Here is a 21,919-nt window from a genome sequence, read left to right as displayed (position 1 = left end):
TTGCCAATCCGGATACCTTTTATTTCTTTGTCTAGCCTAATTGCCCTGGCTAAGACTTCCAACACGATGTTGAATAAGAGCGGTGATAAAGGGCATCCTTGTCTGGTTCCCGTTCTCAAGGGAAATGCTTTCAGGTTCTCTCCATTTAGAGTGATATTGGCTGTTGGCTTTGCATAGACGCCCTTTATTATGTTGAGGAATTTTCCTTCAATTCCTATTTTGGTAAGAGTTTTTATCATAAATGGGTGTTGAACTTTGTCAAATGCCTTTTCTGCATCAATTGATAAGATCTCCATCTTCTTTTGATGCTTTCTGCTTCGTTTAATATTTTCTCAGTAGAATCCTTCAATATTGCAACTTGAAACTTGAATTTTTTCTTCAGTTTTCAGCTTGAGAAATGCTGAGTGTGTTCTTCCTTTTTGGTTTTCCATCTCCAGCTCTTTCCCATGTCATCATAATACTTTACTTCGTCTTTTCAAGCTGCCCTTTGAAATCTTCTGTTCAGCTCTTTTGCTTCATTGTTTTTTCCTTTTGCTTTAGGTACTTGATGTTCAAGAGTAAGTTCAGAGTCTCTTCCAACATCCATTTAGGTCTTTTCTTCCTCTTCTGTGTTTTTAATGACCTCTTGTTTTCTTCATGTATAATGTACTTGATGTCATTCCACAACTCGTCTGGTCTTTGGTCATTAGTGTTCAAAGATATCAAATCTATTTTTGAGATGGTCTCTAAATACAGGTGGGATATACTCAAGGGTGTACTTTGGCTCTCATGGACTTGTTCTAATTTTCTTCAGTTTCAACTTGAACTTGCATAGGAGTAATTGATGGTCTAATCCATGGTCAGCCCCTGGCCTTATTCTGACTGATGATATTGAAGTTTTCCATCATTTCTTTCCACAGATGTAGTCGATTTGATTCCTGTGTATTCTGTCTGGTGAGGTTCATATGTATAGTTGCCGTTTATGTTGGTGAAAAAAGGTATTTGCAATGAAGAAGTCGTTGGTCTTGCAAAATTCAATTATGCTATGTCGGGCATCTTTTTTATCACCAAGGCCATATTTTCCAACTACTGATAGTTCTTCTTTGTTTCCAACTTTCACATTCCAATCACCAGTAATTATCAATGCATCCTGATTAGCATATTTGATGAATTTCAGACTACAGAAGCTGATAAAACTTTTCAGTTTCTTCATCTTTGACATCAGTACTTAGTATGTAAATTTGAATAATAGTTGTATTAACTGGTCTTCCTTATAGGTATATGTCAGTATCAATGACAGTGTTGCACTTCAGCATAGGTCTTAAAATGTTCTTTTTGATGATAAATGCAACACCATTTCTCTTCAAGCTGTCATTCCTGGCATAGTAGACCATATATGATTGTCTGATTCAAGAGGACCAATGCCAATCCATCTCAGCTCACTAATGCCTAGGATATCAATCTTTATGTGTTCCATTTCATTTTTGACAATTTCCAATTTTTCTAGATTCATACTTGGTACATTCCACGTTCCAATTATTAATGGATGTTTGCATCTGTTTCTTCTCATTTCGAGTCGCGTCACATCAGTAAATGAAGGTCCCGAAAGCTCGACTTCATCCAAGACATTAAGGTTGACTCTACTTTGAGGAGGCAGCTCTTCCCCAGTTGTCTTTTGAGTGCTTTTCAACCCGAGGGGCTCATCTTTTAGCACTATATCAGACAATATTCCACTGCTATTTATAAGGTTTTCACTGGCTAATTCTTTTCAGAAGTTGACCACCAGGTCCTTCTTGCTTCTGTCTTAGTCTGAAAGCGTGATTGAAACCTGTCCACCATAGGTGACCCTGCTGGTATTTGAATATCGGTGGCATAGCTTCCAGCATCACAGCAAAAGGCAAGCCTCCACAGTACGACCAATTAACAGAGGTATGGTATATACAACCAAACAATCCAAGCTGAACCCAGTGCCGTTGAGTCAATTCCAACTCATAGTGACCCTATAGGACAGGGTAGAACTGCCCCATAGAGTTTCCAAGGAGCACCTGGCATAGATGAATTTACTGAGAATATGGAGTCCCTGGGTAGAACAAATAGTTAAACACTTGACTACTAACCAAAATGTAGGCATTTCAAACCCACCCAGAGGTGTCTTGGAAGATAGGCCTGGTGACTTGCTTCTGAAATGTCTTGAAGACCCTACGGAGCAGTTTTACTCTACACACGTGGTATCTCCATGAGTCAAAACAGACTTGATGGCAATTAACAACTGCAGCAATTACAAATTACAATTTGTTGAGTAAATTAATAAATGATTTTTCTAAGCTGTATCATTCTAGTAAATTTTTAATACATTGTCTTCTTAGACCATGCCAATATATATTATGATTATTTTACTTTTGAGTTAAGAGATCAATTATCCTTTTTCTTTTTGCTCTTAATTTTTTCTGGTATTTATTAAAATGAAAAATCAATGAATAAATTTCTGAAAGTGACACAAAGCTCATGTGCCCATGAAATAAAAAGCAATGTAATTCAAATAGTAGAAGCACTTATACATGCTAGCATAAAAGCTGTATCTTAGCAATAATAATTTATCATATTAGTGATTATCCTGATAGAAACAGAAAATTTCAAGTAGCAAAATTATGGCAAAATTGGAGAAATAATGAGAAGAAAGAACGGCATATAATAGAGAGTGTTCAATCCAGAAAAACCCTCTAACCCAGCATTTTCCAAAAAGAGTTCTGTGGGACATTAATATAATGTCATATGTTATGATATATTAGTGGATGTCTTCCCCAATCGTTTTATAATCAGGGAAATTCTGCATGTTATATTCCTCTCTTGAGACTGACAGTGCATCTAAAGTTTCTGAGAATTCTTGAATTAATTGGACCTGTATAATTTTTTTGTTGTGGTAAAATAGACATAACACAAAATTTATAATTTTAACCATTTTAAAGTGTACAATGCAATGTCAATAACACTCGCAATATTGTACAACCATCATCATTCACTTGTTCCAGCTATTAGCTTTATTCATTTTTTATTGTTGTAAAAATATAGACAATGTAACATTTGCCAATTCAACATTTTTCACAGGTACAATTCAGTAAGACCAATTACATCAATTATGCTGTGCAAGAATCAGCAATATTGGTTGCAAATTTTCCATAACTAATGCAGGCGCTCCTTGGAAACTCTATGGGGCAGTTCTGCTCTGTCCTATAGGGTCACTACGAGTCGAAATCGACTCTATGGCAGTGGGTTTTAATTTGACCATGAGTCAATTTCCTTCTGGGACCCTTTGAATTTACTTTGGTGTTCCCAGATAACACATTCATAGGAATGGACTTAATCCAATCCTCTCTTTTTAAAAATAAAAAAATATGTTCTTGAGAGATTAAATGCCTTGCTCAAGATCACTCAGGTAGTTAGGGACAGAGCCATTCTTTCATCCAGATTTTCCAGTTCCAGAAACGGGGTTTCTTCTATTTCAAGATATTTTTCACTTGACTGAACTCAAGTAGCTGACCTGATGATCCAGTAATTTATAGATAGTACATCAAGTTTTTACATAGGTAACTCAGGATTTCAACAGTTACCGCTAATCTTTTAAAAAAGTACATTACTTTTAAAAGCTACATTATATTTGTTTTATAATTCTCTCATTGTAATTTTATTATGAGAGCTTTCATTGTAAGAACTCTTTCTAATTCACACAATTCTGTTTTTAGGTCTTTTTAAGATTGTGGCTGATAAAACTCCATACCTCACCATGGAAGAAATTATAAGAACCATTCATATTGGACCAAGCAGACTAGGACATCCTTGCTTCTATCATCAGAAGGATATAAAACTAGGGAATTTCCTCATAAAGCAGGGTGAACAAATCATGCTCAATTCAGTTGAAGAGATCAACGGGGAAATGATGGTGAACTGTGGAGTAATCCGGGATCATCAAAATCACTCATTTACTTTGCCTTTCTCACAAGAAGGAGAATTCTATGAGTGTGAAGATGAACATATTTATACGCTAAAGGAGATCGTTGAATGGAAGATCCCCAAGAACAGAACACGAACTGTGAAACTTACTGATTTTTCAATTAAGTGGGATTCAACAAATCCGTTCCCGAAAGGCTTTTATGGCTCTTTGATTCTAAAGCCTGTTTATGAAATTCAAGGTGTGATGAAATGTAAGTATCCACTGAGAATAATGCTCTATGAATATGAACACTGTAAGGTTTGGTAAAAAGAAAGGCTGTAGAGTCTGAGGAGTGGTACTCTGTCCCTGACTTGTCCATAAAGCCAGCTGAGAGTTAACTTCCTCATCTATAAATAAGTAGACCACATATTTGTTGCAAGGATTAAATTGAATAATGTCTATAAACATATGTGTTTAGATACACACACGCATGTATCTAAACATGTATATGCCCAAATGCTAAGTGCTGTAACTGTCAGGTAGAGACAGATTAAAATACTAATTTGTTTTTATCATTACCTGTTAAACATGGTCAGAAAAGAAGTTTTTTTTTTTTTTTTTTAAGAATAAAGCATATTTGATTAGAAAGATACTTTCCTTTTATGGATGTGGCCAACAGAAATATAAGAATACAAAGTTTCTTTAATGTGTTTCTTACTTTTGTTCTTGTTTTTTCCCCCCAGCCACGATTACTGGTTGTAAATCTTCTCTATTAATTGGGAGTTCCTTCTTTCTTATAGAAAATGAAATAATAAATTAATTCATACGTAACCCATTGCATCGAGTCACTTCTGACTCATAGCAACCCTATAGGACTGCCCCGTAGGGTTTCCAAGAGGTGGCTGCTGGATTGAAACTGCTGTCTTTTAATAAGCAGCCGAGCTGTTAAATACTGTGCTACCAATTCACACATATTTGTGCTTTAATATGCAATCTTCATAAAATTATTTGCATTTTCAAATAGGACTATCTGGAAGAGAACATTGTTATCCCAAAGGAATGAATCCCTTGAAAATTCAGTCAGTGAATGTCTTGAAAATTCATTCAATGAATGCCTTGAAACATCAAGAATTTTCAAGAATTTAGGCATAAAAATGGAGCAAGCAGTGAACAAAAATTTCTAAAGTTGGAGTCAAAAGTCCTAGATTCTGATTCTGGGTCCATAACTTAACAGGCAATGGCTTTGTGTGAGCCATTTAAACTTCTGTGTCTATGGAAAGGAGATTATGATACCTTCTGGTTACTTCTTGATAGTGTGAAAATGAAATAAGCATCTGTATGTAATACACTTTGAGAACATAAAATAATATGTAAAAATGTTTGGTCAAAGGGTACCACCTGGTACATCTCAAATTCTACTTATCTTTGTTCTCATTAATATAGTTAGTTATTTATGCAAATAATGAAAAAAATCAATAGGGAACTTTGGGTAAGTTTAAAAACTGTGTGGTAATCTTGTTACATGCAAATATTTAACCAGAAATTGGTCAGTTCACTTGAAGTAGAGCCAAAATTAAATAATTCCATTCAAGAAGTGACTGTTTTTTAATACTACAAAATTTTGAGGCCACAGTAAATTTTAGACTTTACACCAGTGTTGTTAGCTATCCCAAAATGTGCAATCAAAATTGATAATTGAGCTTTCCTCAATTTCTGTGAATAATGAATAGCATTTTCTCACTTTAAAATGTCATCTCCTACCACATGGTTGCAAACGAAGCTAAGGACATGGACAAGGTGGTTACGACATTTAAGGAATTTAAATTCCTAGTCATAGCAACCCCATAGGACAGAGTAGAACTGCCCCATAGGGTTTCCAAGGCCATAATCTTTGAGGAAGCAGACTTCCACATCTTTCTCCCCCAGAGCGGCTACCCAAGAAACCAAACCTGTTCCTGTCCAGTTGATGCCCACTCTTAGCAACTCTATAGGACAGAGTAGAACAGCTCCATAGGGCTTCCAAGGAGCAGCTGGTGGATTCAAACTGTTGACATTTTAGTTATAGCAGCCAATTTCTTAATTACGCTGTACTGCCAGGGCTCTTGGGATTTAGATTAGGGATTAAGAAAGGTTTCTCTATGGAGATAACATTTCAAGTATTGCCTGAAGGATAAGTAGGAGATACTGTAGTTAGAAAAAATGGAGACAAGGTTAAGGGAAGCAGGAGCTCCCTGTGAAAAAGCACCCCGTTGCTGTCAGTGGCTTCCAACTCATAGTGACCCTACAAGATAGAGTAGAACTGCCCCATAGGGTTTCCAAGGAGCAGTTTGTGGATTTGAACTTCCGACCTTTTGATTTGAACTTCCGACCTTTTGATTTGAAGCCTAGGTCTTAACCACTGCACCACCAGGGCTCCTATGACAGGACAGATGAGCAGGGGATATTAATGCATTTATTTCAGTTAAATGTGTTTTCCTGCTAACCAAAATCCCAGAAGAAAGTCTTTTAGTTGAAACAAAATCCTTCACAAAATGCCTTTGTCTAGTTTCCATTCTTTAATTATATTAAAATTAAATTTTAACTTTAATTTTTCTGAATCTTTAATTTCCTAGCAATTACTTTAAACATTCGTTCTTATTGTATAGCTCTTTAGGACAGATGCTCTATGCGATAGGTTGCAGAATATTTTCTGGAAATAGAGGGTGTTGTCCACCACAACATGCCCAATATTTCATTTTTGTTGTGCTGGGAGTTTTCTTCTAAATAAGAAGCAGACTGTTTTTGAACCAGTTGTGGTCTTATATTACTCTTTCTTAAATTGAAGGTTCAAACTTGCCTTGAAGTTAAGGGGACGTCGTTAAGCTACTTCCATCAGCCTTGAGTGTTAGGCATAGTCCAAATCCCTCCAGGTTCCAGTCCTTCCTTTCTGAGGTGACAGGAAAAAGAATAGGTCTGAGTCGGGAGTGGGTGGTCCTAAGGAAACTTTAGAGGAAAAAGCAAGATGAAAATGATTGAGAACTACTAGCCCACCCAGAACTACTAAAAAACAAAAACACGCTGCCAGAACTACTAGAAGCTATGAAATATTGATTTGTTGAAAAAAGAACATAGCAAGTAAATAGAGGGAAGAGAGAATATAAAGTATTCTACTCCTAGTATTGGTCTTTAACATGTTATTAATGTGAAAAATTAGGCTCCATAAAAAAGAAAAGCACCAAAAAACATTGAAATGAAATATATGTTCCCGGAAACTCTTGATGAAAAAAAATCTCCATTAGAGGTCTGAAATCCTTCTAACCTTGACAATGTATTCAATGAATTTTTTTTTTTTTTAAACCTCTCTTTGGAAAATAGATATACAAAACAATGTAAGACTAGTCACAGTATCAAGATTTGTTTGTGCCTTTCAGAGGAAGATAAAATTCCTATTATTATAACAAATAGAATACGTAATATTTCCAAATGAAAATTATGTCAGCTTTTTTTTTTTTTTTAACGTTTTAAAGTTACTTCTAAAGGCCAGTGTCTAATCCATTAAAACTTTCTAATGGTGCTATGTTTCGATATAAGAAGTCCTGGTTTGGAGCCCCAGTGGCAAAGTGGTTAAGCCCTTGGCTGCTAACCAAAAGGCCAGCAGTTCGAATCTACCACCTGCTCCTTGGAAACTCTATGGGGCAGTTCTACTCCACCCTATAGGGTTGCTATGAGTCGGAATCAACTTGATGGCAACAGGTTTGGTTTTGGGTTTGGTCGAACAATGGTTAAGTACTTGGCTGCTAACCAAAAGGTTGGCCATTCCAACCCACCTAACGGCTCCACAAGAAAAAGGCCTATCTGCTCCCATAAAGATTAAAAAAATAAATAAATAAAGATTACAGCCCAGAAAACCCTATGAGGCACTTCTGCTTTACTACACGGGAATCACTATGAGTCGGAATCGACTCGACGGCACCTTACAACAAACAACATGTTTTGATATATACATGGATAATTATTTCTTCCCTATGTAAAATTATAAAAGAGTTGAAAAGTTTTTAATCCTTTTAGGACAAAACCTCCATGTATTGCCTCCCAAAATTTGAGTGTACAATTTTTGCTCAGTATATGAAACATTTATTTTATTAGCAGAGGGCTGAAATCACAAAAGCAGGAAAGTGATATAAAAAAGGTGATATCTGAATATTGTATAATAGGTGATAAAGGAATAGCAGAAAAATGCCTTGGTCTTTCAGTATTCTGAGTCTTCCTCTGTAATTTTATTTTTGGAAATAATTTCAATTTTTACCAAAGTAAAAAAAGTCAAATAAAATTGTGCCCTCGCCAGTTCCCAAATTTCCCCCACGTCCTGCTGCTCAGAAGTAACTCCTTTATTTTGCCCCTGCTTTCTGGTATTTACATTCATATTTCCAAATAATATAGAATATTGCCTTTGTTCAAGTCATCAACTTTAGACGGTAACTACTGACTTCCAGATTTGGCGATGAAGATTTAATTCTTTTGCATTCCTACTTTTTCTTCCCCTTTTTCTCAGTGTATGGTAGATTATTACTGAGCATTAATATTTTCATTACTGTGCTGTCTTTCACAGCTGTGTCAAGTGGTGTATTATGTCTATAATTCCATCCCTGCATAACCCTTTGTTTTTTTCCCGTAATGATGACCTTATTATCTTCGTTTCTTGGTTTTCTTCAACCCTCTCCTAAATCTTGAAATGCTCTCCACAGCTCTGTAAAAAAAGTCACTCAATGCAACTTTCCACGGAACCCAAATTGTCAGGAAACCTCTCTCTTCTATTATCCCTTCCCCTCCCCTACCTGAAATTATTCCTCCTAGAACCCTCCATTCTTGTGTTCCTGTCTGAATTGGTTGTTCTCTAGACCTGATGCATAGGCACTGTCCTGGAACTTCCGCTGAAATCATCCTGGTGGTTCCCCTTCGACTTGCTTCTCTGTTGACTAGCTTTTTCTGGAAGCAAATAACTTCCTCTTTCTTGATTTATTTCCAGTTTTGTTGCAGTCTATCCCCTACTTGCTTCTTGAGAGGTGTGCTTGGGAAAGTAACTAATTAATTAAAGAACCTGCATGTTTGAAAAATCTTTATCCTATACTTATATAAATAAGGCTGCTTTCTAGAATTCTAAGTTGAAAAAAGTTTGCCCCCAGAATTTTGACAGCTTTGCTCCCTTATCTTCTACCTTCCAAGGTTACCTTTGAGATATTATCCGTGGTATTCTGAAGTATCACAATAATGTGCTTTGTGGTGGGTCTGTACATTCATTGTGATGACAGTTTTCAATCTGGAAATTTAGCTGCATTATTTCTGGAATAAGTCCTTTTGATAAGTTCTCTCAGCTTTTTTTTTTTTTTCCTCTTCTCTCTTTATGTAACTTCTAACCTCATGTTGAAGCTCCCATTCTGATCTTCTAGGGCTCTTTTCTGCTTTATATCTCTTTGTCTTTGTCTTCAGGGAAAAATTTTTAGCTGCATTTCCAACTGTTTTAATTAATTTTTCCTATTTAATGAACGAATTTTTTAATGAATCTTGGCGATCATATTTTTAATTTCTAAGATTTATTTCTTACATCATTTTAAAAATGTTATCCTTTTCTTGTTTTAGACATGTAATATATCTTTCTGAGAATATTTTTCAAATTCTTTAAAGTGCTGCACTGTTCCTTGCATTTTATCTGCCTCATTTGGGCTCCTTTTGTGGCTTTTCAGTTTTAGTCTGTCATTCTCATTAAATGCTTTCTTTAAATGCCTGGCGTTTATTTGACATTTGTTTGTATTTATATGTGAGGCAATATTTTTTTTTTTTTATAAGGAGGTTTGATTTATATAGAAGCTTTTTGTTTATGAATGTTAGGATACATTGAACGAGCTTTGTCATCAGAACACCCCCTGAGTCAGGTTCTGTGACTCTTTCCTATAGAATCGTTCCAGTCCCAGAAGGATGACTCACCTGAGGAGAATCTTTCAATCTCTTCTGGGGGTTATGAGTAGGGAAAGAACTAAGGGTCTTATCATTCACCCTAAAGATTTGGATTTAACCAGTTGCCATCGACTTGATTTCAACCCCAGTTGTGTCAGAGTTCAACTGTACTCAATACGGTTTTTAATGGCTGATTTTTTGGAAGTACATTGCCAGACTTTCTTCAGCGGTACCTCTGGGTACACTTGAACCTCCAACCTTTGGGTAGCTGCCCAGTGTGTTAACTGTTTGCACCACCCAGGGACTCCAGAATTTAGGCTTTGTCCCTCTCTTTTCAGTTCCATCCTTTTCTCCTGCTCACCTATGCTTAGTGTTTCAAATTCTGGGGTCTTTATGTAGTTTCCTGCAGAAAGAAAGGTAGAAGGCGTGGTCACCTATCTGCCCCAGATTAGAGTTGAACCTAGGTTTAAACGCTCTCAGACACAAATAATTCCCTTGTTTATGTCTTCAATTCCGAAGCCTTTTGGAGATCCTGTGGGGCAAAAAACCAAAACTAAACCCATTGCCATTGAGCCGATTCTGACTCATAGCAACCCTATGGGACCGAATAGAACTAGCCCATAGATTTCCAATGAGGGCTGGTGGATTCAAACTGACCTTTCAGTTAGCAGCCAAGCTCTTTTTTTTTAAATTGTGCTTTAAGTGAAAGTTTACAGTTCAAGTTAGTTTCTCGTACAAAAATTTATACACACATTGTTATATGACCCTAGTTGCTCTCCCTATAATGTAACAGCACACTCCTCCTTTCCACCCCAGATTTCCCATGTCCATTCAACCAGCTCCTGTCCCTTTCTGACTTCTTGTCTTGCCTCCTGACAGGAGCTGCCTACTTAGTCTCATGTATCTACATTAACTAAGAAGCACACTCTTCACGAGTACCATTTTACGTCTTATAGTCCAGTGTAATCTTTGTCTGAAGAGTTGGCTTCAGGAATGATTTTAGTTTTGGGGTAACAGAGAGTCCAGGGGCCATGTCTTCTGGGGTCCCTGTAGTCTCAGTCAGACCGTTAAGTCTGATCTTTTTTACAGAATTTGAGTTCTGCACCCTACTTTTCTTTCACTCTGTCAGGGACTGTCTGTTGTATTCCCTGTCAGAGTTGTCATTGGTGGTAGCTGGGCACCATCCATTTCCTCTGGTCTCAGGCTGATGGAGTCTCTGGTTTATGTGGCCCTCTGTCTCTTGGGCTAATATTTTCTTTGTGTCTTTGGTGTTGTTCATTCTCCTTTGCTTCGCTTGGATTGGGACCAATTGATGCATCTTAGATGGCTCCTTGATAGCTTTTAAGACCCCAGATGCCACTCACTAAAGTGGAATACAGAATGTTTTCTGAATAAACTTTGTTACCCCAACTGACCTAGATGTCCCCTGAAAACATGGACCCCAGACACCCAACCCTCGAAGTGTTTGGTTATATTCAAGAAACTTCTTAGCTTTTGGTTTAGTCCAGTTGTGCTCACTTCCCCTGTATTGTGTGTTATCCTTCCCTTCACCTAAGATAATTCTTGTCTACTATCTAATTAGTGAATACCCCTTTTCCCTTCCTCCCCATTCTCGTAACCGTGAAAGAATGTTTTGTTCTGTGTTTAAACCTTTCCTTGAGTTCTTATAATAATAGTCTCATACGATATTTGTCCTTTTGCGACTGACAAATTTCACTCAGCATAATACCTCCCAGATTCACCCATGTTATGAGATGTTTTGTGGATTCATCGTTGTTCTTAATCATTTATCACTGCATAGTATTCCATTGTGCAAATATACCATAATTTGTTTATCCATTCATCCATTGATGGGCACCTAGGTTGCTTCCATCTTTTCACTGTTGTGAACAGTACTGCAATGAACATGGGTGTGCATATATCTAATCTTGTGACAGCTCTTATTTCTTTAGGATATAGTCCAAGGAGTTGAATTGCTGGATCATATGGTACTTCTATTTCTAGCTTTTTAAGGAAGTGCCAAATTGAGTTCCAAAGTAGTAGTACCATTTTACATTCACACCAAGAGTGTATAAGTGTTTCAGTCTCTCCACAACCTCTCCAACATTTATCATTTTGTGTTTTTTGGATTAATGCTAGCCTTTTTGGGGTGAGATGGTATCTCACTGTAGTTTTGATTTGCATTTCTCTAATGGCTTATGATCATGAGCATTTCCTCATGTATCTCTTAGCCACCTGAATGTCTTCTTTGGTGAAGTGTCTGTTCATATTCTTTGCCCATTTTTTAATTGGGTTATTTCTCTTTTTGTTTTTGAGGTTTTGCTGTATCTTGTAGATTTTAGAGATTAGACCCTAGCAGCCAAACTCTTAATCACTGCACTGGCAGGGCTGCAATAGCTCCCTTTTCATTGGACTCTGCTCTTTGGGCACATAAACTTTATTTTTTCTGCTCTGCTAAGTCATTTACCATTCTGATCCCTGACTTTATTTAGATTAAAGATTGCAAATGTCTCCTAGATTCATTGAACTTTTTTCTTCTTTTTACCCTTGTGGTAAATTTTGAGGGAAGACAGGGTTAGAAAGGAATATATTTTCCCCATAAACCCACAATTCACTTAAATTAATCTTAGCCCAGATTTTTGCCTGGCTTCATATAATCCCTGAAAGGCCTGGTTGCAAATACTGCTAAATGAAAGCAAGTATAATTTATAAACTTAATCATATTTCTAGTAAAACAATTTTCAGTAATATAAAAATATCAGATTCAGTTTATGTATTTATTTTTATATTTTCAGTGCTTGTGATACAGTAAATATTCAATAGATACTCAATAAATTTAATACAGTAATGAATACATAAAGCAATTAAATTTTTTTATATATATTGTATATGTTGCACAGTACAAAATTCTTTTAGTTAAGTAACAAGGGTGTCTTTTTCACTTCCCATATGCAGATTTGATTCCCATAATAGGTTCAATTAAAAAAACTTTTTTTCAGTAATCCTTTTCCTAATGTGTCCACAAAATATATTAACTCTGACTGTTCTATATATCTATAGAACCAGTGGACGCAATAGGCAGCTTCCATTTTACCTTCCTCTTTTAGGCTACAATCTTATTGCTATTAGAAATATCAAAAAGCAATCAGAAAAATGTACAGTTTTCATTCACTTTATATAGGTAGAAAACAAAAACTGTTGCCATCAAGTTTATTCCGACTCATGATGCCCCATGTGTTACAGAGAAGAATGGCTATATAGGGTTTTCTTGGCTGTCTGTCTTCACAGAAGTAGACCCATTTTCTATGGCGCCACTGGGTGGGTTTGAACCACCAACCCTTAGGATAGTAGCTTATCACAAACAGCTTTTGATAAAGGCTCTTAAATATGTATACACATGTATATGTAAATGGGAGCCCTGGTGGTGCAGTGGTTAAAAGCACTACTGCTAAGCAGAAGATCAGCAGTTCGAATTCACTAACCACTTCTTGGAAACCTTATGGGACAGTTTACTCTGCTGCATAAGGTCACCCTAAGTTGGAATGACTCACTGGAAATGAGTTTGGTTTTTTTTAGATGTAGATATAGGTATAGATATAGATACATACACACATAGAGGTAAATATAGGTATTCATGTTGTTGTAGAGTTGGTTCTGCCTCATGGTGACCCTATGTACAACAGAAGAAAACACTGCCTGGTCCTGTGCCATCCTCACAATCACCATTATAGGTATTCATAGATAGATTAATTGTTTATTTTTATACTACCAACAATTACCATTGAACAAGAAAGCTTGAAGTGTGCTGTTTAGTATAATACGTGGTGAGTTAATGGTTATTCACTTTTCTTAGCTTTTGTGACCAAGGTGAAAATTTAAAAGGCAAAGTATTATTATAAATAAAGCAAGCAAACAAACAAAAAACCACATTTCCACTGAGTCAATTCAGACTCATGGTGATTCTGTAGGACAGAGTAGAACTGCCCCATAGGGTTCCCAAGGAGTGGGATTCGAACTGCCAACTTTTTGGTTAGCAGCCAAACTCTTAACCACTGCACCACCATGGCTCCATAAATCCACACTAAATGCAAGTATATTAATTTTTAATGACTCAATTTCTCAATGCAGGTCCCAGTTTTTTTTTTTTTCTGTTATAAAAGCTGAAGAGCAATCGGAAGGCACATTCCCTGTTTAGAAATCTAAACAGAAGAGCCAAAGGAGAATCATCTAAAACAACGGAGATCCACAGTATAGCTTCTCATGTTAAGATGAAACTAAATAAATGAGGAAAAAAAATTAACTTCACAGAATACCCATGAAGAAAGTTGAGACCAAATAGATGCTGTGAAGTAAATTATAATTTAAGTGTGGGATAAGGCAAAACACAGCAATTATTAGTGAATCTAATAACTGTCATAATTTAAGTCTGGAATAAGGCAAAACACAGCAATTACTAGTGCATCTAAGAGTATAATATAATACAAAAATGTAAACAAAAAAAATTCCCTGAGTAATTGAGATGAAATTTATGAAAGCGTTTTTGAGAAAAATAAGCACAGTCTTGATAAATAAATGAAAAGAAATAACACTTAGACAATGAAAGCATACAACATATATATATATACATATATATGTAAATTATTTAATATAGGAGGAACTAGACATTCAGAGAAATTGCAAGGCTAAAATTTACAAAATTTGTTTAGGAAAAAAATATGTACACATTTCAACTTGCCTTTAAGATGTGGATAAGACTGTCCTGGCAGGTTTCCAACTTGGTACTAATGTAGGTCCAATTGCAAAAGGTCCCTGGTTCATTCCTGAGTTTCAGCAGTTTGGGAACCCCCGGTGGTGTAGTGGTTAAGTGCTACAGCTGCTAACCAAAGTGTCCGCAGTTGGAATCTGCCAGGCGCTCCTTGGAAACTCCCTGGGGCAGTTCTACTCTGTCCTGTAGGGTCGCTACGAGTTGGAATCCACTCGACGGCACTGTGTTTGGTTTTTTTGGTTTTCACAGGTTGAAGTGAAACTGAGATCATTCCAGAATTGAATATTAACTGTCCAGCATCAAACAAGCTTAAATGGAATTATTTATTTCTCTTTTAAGATAATTTTGATTAGATTCACCCCAAATTCAAACTTAGCTAAGAGAGCTGTTGCAATAGGAAATGCAGAAAAAGCAGCACGTTATGATTAACATGAGCCCTAACTGTGAAGGGAATTTCCCTAAAATAACAAGCAGAAAGGCCAAGTTTAGTGAAATGACTCAGCAGCAAAAAGAGGAAACCAGTGCTACCTTTTTAGAGACAATGGAATGGAAATTGTTCTTCACAAGAGCTCCCTTTGGAAAACCAGAAAACATACTCGGAGATAACAATTCCTGCTCACCCAGAAAAAGAATTTGGGAAGTTTAAAGCTGGAGCGTAGAAGTACGCATTGTTTCTACTTTGGTATAGTTTGACACTGGAAAATTTGTCATAAATAACTCATAGAAGGTCTGTCATGTTCTGAGTTGCTGTCCTCTTATCCCACTGTCATTTTGAAGTCAAAGATCAATTTTTAATAAAATATTTTCTATTTTAGCCTATATATAAACTTTCTTGTGGGGAGACAGGTTACATTTTTTTTTTCTATTGTAAAAGTAACAAATGCTTGTTAAAGAATTTGTCACACACACACACACACACACACACACACACACACACATGCAGGACTGAAACTATAGACACCAAAATGTAAACGGTAGCAATCTAAAGCTGATATATATAAGATATTGTAACATTTTCCTTTTTTGTCTCATTTTTTAAAATATTTTTATAATAGCATGTAACTTATTTTTTTATAAGCAAAACAAAACCAAAAAGTTGTTGATTTATTTATCTTTCTTGTGCTAGCAAATTAATCTGCCAAATTCCTAATTTTAGTTTGGACTTTTTTAATGTCAAGTAGTTTAGATTTCCTCCTGAAGTAGTTCTACGTTTCTTAGCCTGGCATTCAAAGGGTCAACTCAACTTCATAGTTTTACTTTCAGTGGATCTCCTATCCAACCCATGTGCTCTAGTTTAAAATTCCAAGGCTGGATTACTTGTTAACCACTGACTGACTGTGCTGTATTTTTTCTATCTTCTACCTTTTACCTTTGATTATGGTGTTCTTGCCACCTGGAATATCCTCTATCTTATTTTGGCCTGTAATTTCTACCCAACCTTAAAAACTCGTGGAACAGCCATATCTTTCATAATATGTATCTTTAACCCCCATCTGTTATAGATTGAATCTGAATCCCAAAAAGATATGTTGAAGTCCTAACCCCTGTATCTGTGAATGTGATCTTGTTTGGGGAATTAGGGTCTTTCTTTGAAGATATTATCGGTTAAGTCATACCTGAGCACGGTGGATCCTACTCAGTAGGGTGAGTGGTGTCTTATAAAAGGGAAAGAAAGAATCATATAGGGGAAAGACACCAATAATTGACAGCAGCCACTAGAAGCCACCCACTTTGTAGTATTTTGTTATGGAAGCCCTAGGAAACTAAGACAACATCTCAAAATTCAATGTGCTATTTATTGAACTCTTTTTTTTTTTTTTTCCCTGCCTACTCTGGCTTTAATTGAGCATTTTATTCTTTCTCCTCTCTTAGCATAACAATCATACCTCTTCTAAAATATTTTTCATGGTTGCTGTAGAGTTTACAGCATGTATTTACAACTAATCTAAGTCCGCTTTCAAATAACACTCTTGCTTCATCGTTAGTGCAGGTACCTTATAAAAGAGTATTCCTAATTTTTTTGACTGATCTGTTATAACATTGTTATTTATTTAATTTGTCCATAAACTATAATCATCCATTATATTGCTGCTTTTATGATATTTGACACTGTTATCTGTTAAATCAATTAAAAATAAGGAAAACAAAAGATTTTTTTTACCTTACTTTATTTCTTCCCTAACACACTTTTTTTTTCTTCATGTAGATCGAAGTTTATGAGTTATATCATTTTTTTTTTCTCTCTCTTTGAAGAACTTCTTTTAGCATTTCTTTTAATGCAGGTCTACAAATTCCCTAATTTTTTTTTTTGTCTGAGAAAGTCTTTATTTTCTCTTTACCTCCAAAAGGTAATTTTGCTGGATAGATAATTCTAGGTTAATGGTTCTTTTCTTTCAATGCTCTAAATATTTTCCTCCACTACCTTCTTGCTTGTACAGTCTCTGGCAAGAAGTCCAGTGTAATTCTTATCCTTGTTCTTCTATGAATATAGTATATTTTCCTCTGACTTCTTTCAAGATTTTCTCTTTGTCTTTTATTTTCTGCAGTTTAAACATATGCCAATGTGTAGATTTTTTGGTATTTATCCTGGTTGGTATTCTCTGAGATTCCAGGATCTGTGGTTTGGTGTTTGTCATTAATTTTGGAAAATTCTTAGCCATTATTATTTCAAATACTTCTTCTGTTCCTTTCTCTCTTTCTTCTTCTTTCAATATGTCACCTTTTGTAGTTGTCCTGAAGTTCTTAGATAATTTGTTTCATTTGTTTTTCTCTTTGCTCTCAATTTGGGAAGTTTATATTGACATACTTTCAGTATGTTTGATTTTCACTGATTCTGTCCTTAGCCATGTCTGATGAGTTCATCAAAAGCATTCTTCGTTTATGTTACAAAGTTTTTGATTTCTAGAAATGTCTTTTGATTCTTTCTTAGAGTTTCCATCTCTCTGCTTATATTATCCATCTATTATCACATTATTTATTTTTTCCGTTATAACTCTTAACATTTAATTTATAGTTATTTTAATTTCCTGGTCTGATCATTTCAAAATTTCTGGCCTATCTGAGTAAGGTTCTGGTGATTGCTTTGTCTCTTCAGACTGTTTTTGGCTTTTAGCACGCCTTGTAATTTTTTTTTAAAAGCCAGGTATGATGCGCCAAGTAAAAGAACTAGGGTAAATAGGTCTTTACTGTTAGATTTTATGTTTATCTGAGAGAGGAATTAGGCTGTGTTTACTGTTTGCTGTAGCTAAATAGATACAATTTCCTTTAGTATCCTTGTTTCTGTTTCTCCTGTTAGCTTTGTGTTTCCCTAAAAAAAAAAAAAAAAATTCCCTAGAGACTCCTTAAATAGGACCCAGGTCTTGCAGTTCTTTCAGTTGAAATCCCCTGTTATTATACAGGAGCCCTGTTGATGTGGTGGTAAGGTGTGGGGGAGAGGAATCATTCAATAATCCTTCAGTCTTTTAGTGGGCCCATGCCCTGGGCTTTGACTTTCACAAGTGCTTCTCGGCTTCTGGCTCCACTGCCCCTCACTCCCGCCCAAGCCCGTTAGGTGACACAGGAAGGAAAGAGGGGTCTGGAGTTCTGTATTTCCTTTCTCCCACTTTGAAGGTTATGGAGGCTCAAGTGAGGTATTTCCCTTCCCCCATGTTGTTTAAGCTCTGGTAAAACCCATGTTGGTTAGACTATGATAAAATATGTCTTCAGTAGGCGTCTGGAGTTCAGGAGAATGATTTGGCTAGAGATATGCTTTGGGTAGTCATCAGCATATAAATAGTATTTAAGGACTTGAGGCTGTGTGATATTACTGTGAACATGAGTGTAGAAAGAGAAGGGAAAAGAAACAAGACAAACTAACAGGTGTGTGTATGCCTCAGGGGGTGGTGTGCACAGAGAGAAGAAACCAGCAAAGAAAATGACAAGAATGAGAAGTAAGATAAGAGGAAAATAAGTGAAGAAAATGTACCAAAGAGAGTGACCCAAATCTACTCTGTCAAATGCTGCTAGTATGTCAAGTAAGATGAGATAGGGTAGCATGTTTTTAGTGTATTTAGATATAAAAGCATGGAGGATAAATCGGGATTTGAATACTGTCTTAGTTATCTAATGCTGCTACAACAGAAATACCACAGTCGGATGGCTTTAACAAACAGAGATTTATTCTCTCACGGTCTGGTAAGCTAGAAGTCTGAATTCAGGGTGCCAGCTCCAGGGGAAGGCTTTCTCTCTCTGTCGGCTCTGGAGGAAAGTTTTTGTCATCAATCTTCCCCTGGTCTAGAAGCTTCTCAGATGCAGGGACCCTGTAGTTTCTGCTTTCTTGGTGGTATGAGGTCTTCTTGTCTTTGCTGACTTTTCTCTCTTATATCCCAAAAGAGATTGGCTTAAAACTCAACTTAATCTTGTATGCCTTATCAGCATAACTGCTGCTAATCCCATGTCATTACCATCACAGAGGTAGATTTTGCAACACATAGGAAAATCACTTCAGATAACAAAATGGTAGATAATCACACAATATTGAGAATCATGGCCAAGTTGACAGCTATTTTGGGGGGATGAAATTCAATCCACAACAGATACCAAAAATTGAACAGAGGTTAGATAGCTTGACCTGGAAGTTTTCTCTTACAGCAATAAAGTACTCCTACGGTACCAAACTGCCCCTTAGCCACCAGACCCACTGTGCCCAATTATGGATTGGAAACTAACTTGCACTGGTCCCTGATGTTCTGATAGATTGATTCAGAGCTCCCAGAAATTCCTTGATAGCACCTATTCTGCCAATCTCTTGCTGTTCCCTAGACTTGAGGAACAAAATGAGCCCATCAATAAATACCCTTCTCGGGCTAGCACTAAAATTCTTAAACCCAGTTCATTTTGATCCAAATGAACATGATTTTGGACTTTCTAAAAATGCCTTGAAGTACAGGCATGCCTGTAGCAACAATCTCAAAAGTTAAGGTACGCTAAACATTAAAAATGAAACAATAAAGGTAAAAAATGTGCTTTCAGCCCTTCTTCTTTTTTCAAAAGTGAATCTTTACAAATTTTAGACTTCCAACTACAGGCGAGTGTTGATTTTTTCATTTTTACATCCAAGAAAATAAAATAATACCTCTTCATGCTGTGTCTTCAAGAACTGTGTTACACAGCATGTACAAGGAATATGACACTAATTATAGAGTTATACCATATGTTTACACAAATAATGCAAATGTTGTATGTTTTCACATACACAGTAAGTTTCAGAATCGTGCGATATTAATACTTTTTTACATGTTGCTTACTTCAATTTTATTTTTTTTTCTGTCTAATAGATTTCATGTTAAGTCTTAGTCTTGGTACCTATTGACACAGAGGTTTAGTTTCCAGCAGCAGACCCTCACCAGTCTACCTTCAAGCTTCTAAAGCAGCCCTTCTCCCAGCAAGATTCCCTCCCTGCCCTGCAAACTTCTTTGTCCAGTGCAGAAAGAAATCACTTTTTCCGTCTGAAAACAGCCCTAGCCAGGGAGGCCAGCCGCAGCCCAGGAGGTGTGCAGGTTTACGCACCCAGCCAGAAGAGACCACTCTGGTGCACAAGGCTGGTCTGCTGCAGTTGGCACACAATCTGCTGTGCACACTGGAGTCATCTGCATTCATCCTCCCTCCTCCAACACACACACTCCACAGGGAGGGTATGACAGCCAAGGGCACAGAGGGGTCATTCGTCCCTCACTCAGACAAGATGGGTCGAACTGGCTGCCCAGTGTCTCCGCAGTGCCAGGGCAGTGCGTGCCCATGTCTGCACTGGCACCATCCTGCCTCTGGTTTCATGTGGGGTTGGCACCACTGGACTATGCTTGGGCTGTGGCAGCCCTGAGCACAGCCCTCTCTTTGACAGTCCGCCCCTCTCCAGCTCAACGTACCTGGGCCCAGATCCCCTACAAGGAACTCTACCACTCTCAGGCCTTGCCTCCAACTGCCCCAGAGCAAAAGCACAGCTTCAATAGTTTATTTTCTGATGACCAGGGCACCACCAAATTCAATCCATGGCTTCTTGACCATGGTTTATGCCTTTATTAAACAAATACAAAAGTACCATTTTCAGATTATTGACTGGGGGGTGAATGAGGCCAAAATTCACTTCTGGAAATATAACAAGACAGGCAAAGTGTATGCGTTGAGTGCGCTATGCCAGAACTTTTTACAAAATTTCGTCATTTCTAACCATTATATATGTGTTCCTTATTTGCATGGGCATGCTATTTGTGAGAAAATGGTTTTCAGATGCTGCATAATTAGTTAATAATATACAAATTAATAATATACATAATGTTTTGTAGAAGAAAACTGTCTTCTAAATCTCCCAAAATTTTCATTTTCAAAAGCATGTAAGGAAGAAAGAATACTGACACGGGGTGGTTGAAGATTTTGGGAAACAGTGGAGGATCCTGAGAATGCTATGAACTACTGTGTTAGGGAATTTTCAAGAAAATAGAAACCATTATAAAATCCTAAATTAATATTAACACATAACTTTATTTTTAATGAAAGACCATTTATAATGATGCTATATGGGGTAGTACATGGAAAGAAAATAAGTGATTTTGGGATAATATTTTAAATGTCTCTGTGTTCTCAAAGAAAGACTTTGGAGAGATTGTAAGCTTGAAGAAGTATAGGCTCATTAGTCTTCAGTGACACGTTAGGCAAAGATACATTGGTAAGCACCCCACCAGTGCACCTAGGGCTCCAGAAGGGCTCTTTGGACCATGGTCTATGATGTGCCCCTTCCCTCCTATCCAGATGCTAATGCAGTATCAGCAGATAAAGAAAGAACTTGCATATTGGAAGATTGCACTTTGGTATTCACTCCCATGTAGTAATCTAATCTTGTATCTCATGATTTTGCAATACTGTTCTACCATACAGGATTCAGGTTTGCATAAAGAATTTATGTTCTAGACCTTGTACATGGAGGATCTAATCTGAAGGATGAGAACTTTCTTCTAAGGTATTTTTGCATATAAAATCTGAACCACAAGAACATGACTTAAAAAGGTATTATAAACCCTCTGGAAATATATATAAACATATATATATATGCATATATATGTATATATATATGTATACACATGCTATATGTTCATACATGTTATGTGTGATAAAACTATAAAGAAAAACCAGGGAATGATTAACACCAAATTCAGGAGAGTAGTTACTCTTAGGCCACGGTGAGAGGGATGCAATTTTGGCCCTGTTCAAGGGCTCCAGAGTGCTGGTTAATGTTCTATATCTTAAGCTGAGCAGGGGTTGTATGCATATTTGTTTTATATATA

General features: G+C 36.6%; 1 protein-coding gene across 3 annotated transcripts in view; it reads left to right on the top strand.

The window, feature by feature from the left end:
* Nucleotides 1–21,919, top strand: part of THEMIS (thymocyte selection associated) — a 217,905-nt gene that overhangs the window by 75,418 nt on the left and 120,568 nt on the right. For all 3 annotated transcript variants that reach the window (XM_064290654.1, XM_003404025.4, XM_023558300.2), the window contains exon 3: nucleotides 3,720–4,178. In XM_064290654.1, coding sequence (XP_064146724.1) covers nucleotides 3,720–4,178 — 459 coding nt within the window. The remainder of the gene's footprint in view (nucleotides 1–3,719; nucleotides 4,179–21,919) is intronic.

Source organism: Loxodonta africana, chromosome 1 (genome assembly GCF_030014295.1).
Source record: "Loxodonta africana isolate mLoxAfr1 chromosome 1, mLoxAfr1.hap2, whole genome shotgun sequence".
Classification (NCBI taxonomy): domain Eukaryota; kingdom Metazoa; phylum Chordata; class Mammalia; order Proboscidea; family Elephantidae; genus Loxodonta; species Loxodonta africana.
The sequence above is the reverse complement of the archived record's forward strand: the minus strand, read 5'-3'. Positions and strand labels throughout refer to the sequence as shown.